The sequence below is a fragment of the Brassica napus genome, chromosome C4 (assembly GCF_020379485.1).
Source record: "Brassica napus cultivar Da-Ae chromosome C4, Da-Ae, whole genome shotgun sequence".
Lineage (NCBI taxonomy): Eukaryota > Viridiplantae > Streptophyta > Magnoliopsida > Brassicales > Brassicaceae > Brassica > Brassica napus.
Window position 1 is genome coordinate 10,902,547 of NC_063447.1, and position 8,281 is coordinate 10,910,827.

At 39.0% G+C, this 8,281-nt stretch overlaps 1 protein-coding gene and 1 long non-coding RNA gene across 3 annotated transcripts; both read right to left on the reverse strand.

Moving 5' to 3' along the window:
• Positions 1–929: 929 nt before the first annotated feature.
• On the reverse strand, positions 930–5,566 carry LOC106396444. 2 transcript variants are annotated; one of them, XR_007322006.1, is made up of 9 exons: positions 3,423–5,566; positions 3,090–3,339; positions 2,702–2,975; positions 2,329–2,596; positions 2,145–2,226; positions 1,977–2,075; positions 1,730–1,893; positions 1,350–1,640; positions 930–1,278 (listed from the first exon to the last, which is right to left on the reverse strand). It is a non-coding gene; the product is annotated as an uncharacterized LOC106396444 (long non-coding RNA). The 2 variants fall into 2 exon arrangements; XR_007322007.1 differs by lacking the exon at positions 3,423–5,566 and having other exon boundaries at positions 2,753–2,975; positions 3,090–3,101.
• A 516-nt stretch (positions 5,567–6,082) lies between these two features.
• Positions 6,083–7,993, reverse strand: LOC106396443 (serine acetyltransferase 1, chloroplastic). The gene is made up of 2 exons (XM_048753562.1): positions 6,737–7,993; positions 6,083–6,163 (listed from the first exon to the last, which is right to left on the reverse strand). Exons 1-2 carry the CDS (start codon positions 7,672–7,674, stop codon positions 6,154–6,156), a joined length of 948 nt encoding a protein of 315 aa, XP_048609519.1. The 5' UTR covers positions 7,675–7,993; the 3' UTR covers positions 6,083–6,153.
• Between the last annotated feature and the right edge of the window lie 288 nt (positions 7,994–8,281).

Genomic DNA, 8,281 nt, shown 5'->3' on the forward strand with positions numbered 1-8,281 from the left:
GCTCCCAGTATCCGTCCTGGCAGTTTTCCTTTTCTCTCCGCTCTCCCTCTCCTGTTGTCTCTCCAGAACCTTCTCCAGCAGAGATGTCCCTCTCTGATCCGTGAAAATCATATTAAATCAGTGGTTGGACGGTTTTCACCCCAAAACCATCAGTCCATAACCGCTCCCGCGCCCATTTAATTCATAAACTGCCCTCGAGCAGTTTCTTTCTCGGTTTCGTAACTACCTTAGCAGTTCCCGAACCCATAAACCGTCCCAGTCAGTTAAGTGGTCCGGCAACCACTCAGAACCGCCCTATAACTGCTTCGCTAACTGCTTATTAACCGCTCCGGTAACCACTCAGTAACTGATCTTGGTAACCGCTCATGTAACCGTCCTGATAACTGCTCGGTAACTGTTCCAGTAACCATTCCCGCCTTTTTCCTTGGCTAATCAGTTCATGTTTAGCTCTGTATCCGTTCCTGCCAGAACGTATATTAATCAGTCTGTTGGCCGACTAACTGATCTCGGATGACAAGTCCAACTGCCTTGTCTGAATCTGTCCAGCTTAGTCCGACAAGCTCAACTGCTTTGTTCGGACATACTGTATCGTCTTAACATGACCAGTATTATCCATATGACATGTCCATTATGTCTGTCCCGTCTGATCAGTCCGACCTTGGACTGATCCATTTCAGACTGCGGGATGGGGATGCTACACGGAGCCCGCGCAAGCGCGGAAACGTTAGCATAACCGAGATGGTGGAATTACAAAGTGTTGATGGTGATGGTTTGTAGAGTTTGAGTATAGATGTAAAGGTTGTAGAAGTGTTAGGAGTTGTTTTAAGAGAAGAGGGTTGGTGTATTTTCTATTATTATGCTTAGTGCAGATGTGGAAAGTTATTCGGTGGGGAAAAATTATTGATTTAGAAGAAAACGTAGCATTGACATTAGGTGAACCCTTTTGCAACTATTAAACATGAGAAACAGTTATAAGCGGATGAAGTAGATTGGAGTAATGCGGTTTTAAAAAACATGAAACAGAGAAAATCTTGAAATGTCTTGAAGAAGCAATGCATAGCAATAAAAGGTACTGATAATTAAAAAAACGGAAGCAGAGTTGGGTTAACGGATCACAGCGTAGTAGCTTCACTCACGAAGACGTTTGCGGTTACCATACTTCACTTGACCATCGGTTGGATTTGGATCATACGCTTCGCCTTCAACCAAGGCACCGGCGGAAGCAGATGTTTCACCACTCTCTCCACCAACAATTGAAGCTTCTTTGGTGTTGAAAGTCTGGTTAACGAATGAACATGTGTTATAGTGTGTCAGTTAATTTAAGATTTAACGGCATCATATTATAATACCTCAGGTTCGATGTGGTCACTTATTCCACAAACAATGAAATTGCGGTGGTTTGGGTGAAATTGAACGGGGTAACACGTATCTGGAACACAAATTCTTTTCCACCAAACTCTCCCACTGCTCGCCCCCACCACCATTCATCTGCTTTGTATAATTTTTATATTTTCTGAAAACAAACCTGTTCCACAATTAGAGTTGCGGCATCTTTCTTTATGAGACTAAGCATCTCTATGTCGAAAACCACAAAAGTGGCATTGTCATTCCCATCATCAACAGACAATTCAACAAGGTACCTGAAAAAAAAAACGGATTTAGTGAGCAATGGAAGGAAGTGGTCTCCAAGAAACAATGATTCTGATACTAAACTGTTTAAAATGCTCACTTTATAACACCGGTGACGTTGGCATTAACACAACGGTTGCAACGTAGAGAATTTCCTGATTGATCTAACTTTCTGCTGCAGCCAGTGCATGAAACAAAAGACCACCCATTCTGTTGGAGAACCTCAAGCACTCGAGCCTTGCAGATGAACTCTGCTTCCTGGGTCTACCAAGCGAACATCAAAACATCTTATAAGACTAATTTCAACTTAGACGACATTTCCTACTTTAAATAAATATTACTGTTACCTGCTCATCAGAGTTAGAGATGAATTTGTTGAGATCTCTAATGGAGACATGTTCCTGGTATCGATGCAAGGAAAAGCTTCACCAACTGGTCCTTCTAAGCTGAAAGCGAAATCATATATGTTAGAAAGTGACTAATTCAAGATTAATATAGTCAAAGTGAAATATTACCTAGTTGTGAACTGGGTGATGGCTGGAAGATTCACGTCGAAATAAAATTATGTGGCTGGGGTGGAGTTGAGGTACAAATTTCCTATAGAGAGTAAGTGTTTGGGTTGCATAATAAATTAAACCCTAAAATAATTGAATTTACCATAAGCAGTTTGAACCAAAAATTTTAAAAGATCTTACGAACCTCCAAAGATTTTTGGATTCACAGTTGTGATCACCAAAACAGACTGTGTTCTTTCGCCTGAGCTGATGAGTCCCCGAAAGGTTGCCACAGCTTCATCCCATAAGGACAGATACACCACAACATTACTGCAAAAAAGTTGTTTTAATGACGTTTCCAAATAAGTTTTTGTTAGCTTACGGTTCGATGACGAAGCGGACAACAACTCGAGTCATCACTGTAGCGTCCTTAAGATCGGAACCTTGGACGGAACGAATCATTCCTACAACATCTACAACGTTGAACACATATACTGTCTCAGTTTAAGACCATAATTAAGACAGACAATTTTAAAACTGAATAAACTTATTTCGACAATCATATATAAGAAATAAACCTGGGAGTTCCAAGTTCGTGTTAGCAAGTGCTCGAAGATGCTCAAACTTACTGAGCATGAATTTTTGGAGGTTGATAATGGGAGCATTGACCAGGACTTCATCAATGGTTGTTTGTGGCAGGAACCGGATCACGAAAGGATTGTCTGTGATCTTGTACATGTTAGTGCATCTAGCAACCTCAAAGCCTGAAACTTTGACGATGGAACCACTTCGTAAACCTGGGCGGTAGTGACCGGAGCGAGCGGCAGGTATAAACCCATGGATCACAGAATTCTGAGAACAAAACAAAAAATAAACATGTGAATAAATGGAATCAAACGGTTGGTCTTTCTCTAAAAGTTCGAACATAAATAAAAAAAGTTTGATCGTAAATACATGGAACAGTACCTGCTCATCAAGGAAAAGCAAGGTGATTCCCATGAATTCACCTTGCTTCTTAATGTTTCTGAAGTCCCAAAAACGCAGGAGGCGAGCCACAACGAACTGAGTAGATCGATCCAGGTGGAGATCGTCAAACAATGCCGGGGCAACAACGGCGGGAGCGGAGGAAGCCATCTTTGAGAAAATCTTTGGAAGCTGAGGGAAGAAATTTTAAGTGAGAGTGATTAAGAGCGATCCCCACAGCCTCATCCATCTCCTATTTATAGAATTAAGAATTATCAGACGAAGAATACCGAAACGTTACAGAGTTTATTGTAATTAAGACACAGTTAAGAATACATTGAAGGTGGAGGAAGGCAAAGAGATGAGAATGAGTGGCTTTACAAAACAACTGGAACAAAATCGGCGACTTCAACAATGGAAGAAGAAAACGATGATGCCCTAGAACTAAACGCATCGTTTTCTTTCAATTATTCCATGAATTATGCAATAACACAGACCCAACCAACAGCCCATACGATATATTTCAGAACACAGAAGCCCAAACCCAAAATCATATAATCAAACCAAACGTAAATCACGCGAGACCCACATACAATATACCCTTCCAAATAAAACAGGAAACACGCGGACCCACAAAAATATACTCTTCCAAATAAAACAGGAAACACGCAGGACCCACAGACAATAAAAGAAATCTGACGTGGACCCTCTAAAAAGAGATGAAAGTCCCTCATTATATATACTAGTGGTTTTTTCGCGTTACGCACGGAACAATTGTTTATTGTTTTTATAAATATTTTGTTTATGTTGTACTTTTTTTTTTTACTATGGAGGTTAGTATTGGTGCTTAGTTTTTCATGAAATCAGCAACCAACATTTTGCTATACATGATGATATTAAGTTTTGTTTTAATTGTGCGACTTTTATTTTACAATTATGTTTTATATATATTATTAATTTTTGTAATGTATATGAGATTCATGATCAAAATTGTGAATAATGTGTATTAGGTTTATGAGAAGATAATTTCTATTAGGTTTAGTAGTGTGAAGATATATTGGAAGGAAATGGTGAATTGTATGTTATAGTCTCAGTATTTGAAGTTTAAATTTAGAAATTTAGCTTTGATTTATGTTTGAAATGTATTTGCTTTTCTATATTATTGTTATGGAAAAGTAATGCTGGAATGAAAAATATATATTTTTGGAGATAAATTATTTTAAAAAAATTATTTTGCATTAAAATTTAAACAATTGTAAAAAGCAATACAAAAAATAAACTGAAATTTAAACATAATAAACCTCATATTAATTTTGTGTAATCAGAAATCAAATATTACTTTCTCTACATATGGTCAACTTATGTTTGTACGAAACCATTGATTAATGCAAGAAAAATAAAAAATTATGTTCCCAAAACCTTAGAAGATGCACCTCCGCCATATTTGAGCAACGGTCTGCTCTTTAGTTGGCAAGAAGAACGTAGGAAGACGACATATCTGAAGGCGTCTATCGGATTGCTTAAGCTGTAAGATATCTCAATGGTGCAGATCTTTATCGCTCCAAAACACTTATTTATAGCTCGACCTTGGATATGTTACAAATGCAGCTTGTTAATGAGAATAAATGAGACGGAGTGGAAAAAAAGGTGGGGTGAAGCTTAATGATTGAATTAAAGGTTGATTTTAAGTGAAAGAGAAGACGTTACAGGAAACGCAATCGGGAACGATGGAAGGTGAAGGCGTCGATCAGCTGAAGATGACACACCTAACTCTAAACACAAACGGGCCGCATATATCAAAGTATGGACCAAGAAATAAATAGAAATGCCCAATAAATAATCAGAAAATCCAGTTAATCCGCGAGCCAGAAACACCAAAGAAAAAAGAAGGGAAAAAAACCACGAATTGGAAGAAAAAGAAAAAAGAAGAAACTCCCTCTATGGTCGATATGTGTCGCAAAATGGAGATAAAAAGGATGATGTGACGCATTGTGGATAGTTTCTCTTCAATTTTATTATTATAGATATGTATATTATTTTTGTTAGGAAAATATTGAACAAATTTAGGATGTTTAGTTAAGTGTTTCATAAATAGTCTAATATAATTTTGTATGGTAGATTAAAAAATAGGGCAAATCTCCAAAATAACACATTTCTAAGTTTATATCACAAAAATAGCACTCAAAAACTAAAATGACCAAAATAGCATTTTATCTTCTGAAAAATTTAAAATTTTTTTATTTTTCAAAATTTGAAATCTTATCCCCAAAATCCAAATTTCCAATTCTAAACCTTAAAACATAAACTCTAAACCCTAAACCCTAAACTCTAAACCTTAAACCCTAAAACCCACCCTTTAACTCTAAACCCTAATGTCTACACTAATTTACTATAGTTGTATAAACATTTATTTATTTATTTTGATAAAACATCAAGTGCTAAATAAAAATTCTTTCTATTTCACTTTATTTTTTGAATGGGTCAGAGTAAGTGTTGAAACTAAACCTGGTTTGCCCTTAATGTTCTGAATCCACTTTGAGAAACCAAGATCCGCACCATCATCTTCAACATCCACACCACCACTTTCCAACCCTGAGATTATCCAACACCATCAAATCAAAAATCAAAACGATGAAAGCTAAAACCATTTTCAAAACAACCATGGAGAAGGTTTTAACCAGAAACGATGGGGTTAGACTTGGATCCAGCTAAACCAGCTTTGACAAGCGCGTAAAAGACACAAACTCGACCAGCCCACAAGACAGGGGTCTCGAGCAAGGAAGCACGAGCAGACCCATTTGAGGCTTTCTTCGTGGAACGAAAGATCCGTTGGAAAGTTGTTAACTTGGAATCAGGAAAGATTGACTTTTTAAGAAGTAAAGCAGAGGAAGGCTTGAAGAGAGTAGGAACCGTCGAATGGCATAATCATATTTTTGATATCACTGATTCATTATTCTCAGCAAATTGGTTAAAGAGTTAACTTAAGACTATTCAAATGAGATTAATCTTTTAGCTTTTTTCATTTTAGTAACAGGAAAACGCAGCGTAAGGGACAATTATTACACTTTTAGATAACACGAGCAAAAGTTACAGTAACGGTGGTGCAAATCAACCGCCACCTCGTCAGCCACCTTACTCCTCCGGCAGAAACAATCTGTACGGCGGATTACGCAACAACGGCATCGGAGGAAGACATTTTGAGAATCTACGCTTGATAAAGAAGACAAACTGACAGAGGTTATGAAGATCCATTCTACTCTCAACCCTCTCCTATTTATAGATTTAACGTGAAGGAAACGGAGAGGTCGACATTGTTACTGGGTTTAGTATGAATAACAATTATCCCAAATTTAAAGAATACATTGAATGACAGGAGAGGTGAAGAGATGAGAGGAAGAACTTTAGTTTACAGATTAGAAAAACGGTGACGCTAGGTTGAACTGTGGAAGAATAATAACGATGAATCCCTAATCAAATTAAGTACAAAACCAGAGAATCATACCAAACTCCGAAATATTAGACCAAACCAAAACCGGTACGGAAATGGGGCCCAAAACATTAGTGACATGGCATATTGATTGGCTCATAATTTTTTTGCCCATGTGGCAAGGCTTAAGAACCAGGGATTTAGCCCCTTTTATATAGTGGGATAATCAGACCATTCGGTCAAATACGATGTCTGGTCCATGGTCAAACCTGGAATCTTATCTACCCTTTTCGGATTCTCCTTCCCACCAATCAATCTCGCCGGGTTTCCGACAGCCGTCGTACGCGGCGGCACGTCCTTAAGCACCACCGACCCCGATCCAACCTTAGCTCCCTCTCCGATCGTAATATTCCCCAGTATACAACTCCCTGCTCCGATCAAGACTCCATCGCCGATCTTCGGATGCCTATCGCCGCACTGCTTCCCTGTCCCTCCCAGCGTCACGTCGTGGAGAATCGAAACGTTGTCTCCGACCACCGCCGTCTCTCCGATCACCACCCCCGTCGCGTGGTCAAGCAGAACCCCTCTCCCAATCTTAGCTCCGGGATGAATATCGACGGCGTAGGCTTCGGATACTCTGTTTTGGATGAGTAAAGCGAGGATCTTTCTGTCTTGGGTCCAGAGCTTGTGAGCGATGCGATGAGCTTGGCAAGCGAGGAAGCCTTTGAAGCTTAGGAAGCATTGGACGTAGCTTAAGCAAGCTGGGTCTCTTTCCTTTGCTGCTAACAGGTCTTGTTTCGCCGACCCGATGATCTCTGGGCTTTCTTGTAAGACGCTGGTGAAGACTTCGAAGAGGGTGCTGCTTGGTAAGGTCAAAGTGCTTAGCTTTACGGAGAGAATGTTCGCCAAAGCGGTGTCTAACGACCGATGCGATGTAACGGAAGAGTAATAGTAGCTTGACAATATGGGTTCTTGCTCAACGTCGGATTGAGCTTCTTCAACCATCTTAATCCAGACATCTTCATCATCACCGTCCAGAGAGTTTGAGGTTTTCGTGAAGGGTGCTCGTGAAATCCGATCAGGGAAGAGATTCATGTAACGGAACCGAGAATTATCGTCTTGAGAGAGATGGGTATTGGACGTGTAGATGCAGGGTGCCATTAAAATATTTGGGCTTAGAAGAGTGAAGTGGTGGTGAATGGTTGCGTGGAGAAGAAGATGAACTAAGCTTTATATAGGAGATGGCCACGACTTCTGAGTAATAAAATATTGTTTCGCCGTGTGTTTTTGTATTCTTATTGTTTTTTGTGTTAGTTTGTAAGAGGTTGTTAACTTGATATGGCAAGCAACACACGTAAATACGCTTTCAGTTTTCTAACTTTTCTTCCTTGATTCCTAGTAACTTCTGCTTATCTACTACACATTCAAGGCTCATCTCAGTCATTACATGTATCTAATCTACTTCAATGAATAGCTAGAAAAAAATAGTTAGCACTAGTGTACATTGATAAACTTGTAACTATTATTTTCTGTGTGCTCTCTATTAACACTTAGAGAATAGTTATATTAGGATTAGAATTTGCCACTTAATGAGAAAACAAAATTAAGAAATTGTACTCTGTTTGTAAAGCCAAAGGAAAAGGAGGCTCCAGAAGGAAAAAAAAAGAAAGAAAGGTGACGTTTGTAGTGACGTATGTCTATGTTTGTCTAAACTTACGTGAAGCCATCGTCCTTTGACTTTTCAAGACTCCATAAATTCAAGGTTACC

Bases quoted from the DNA above. Each gene is read 5' to 3' on its own strand.
- LOC106396443 (XM_048753562.1), bottom strand. From the start codon at position 7,674: ATGGCACCCTGCATCTACACGTCCAATACCCATCTCTCTCAAGACGAT.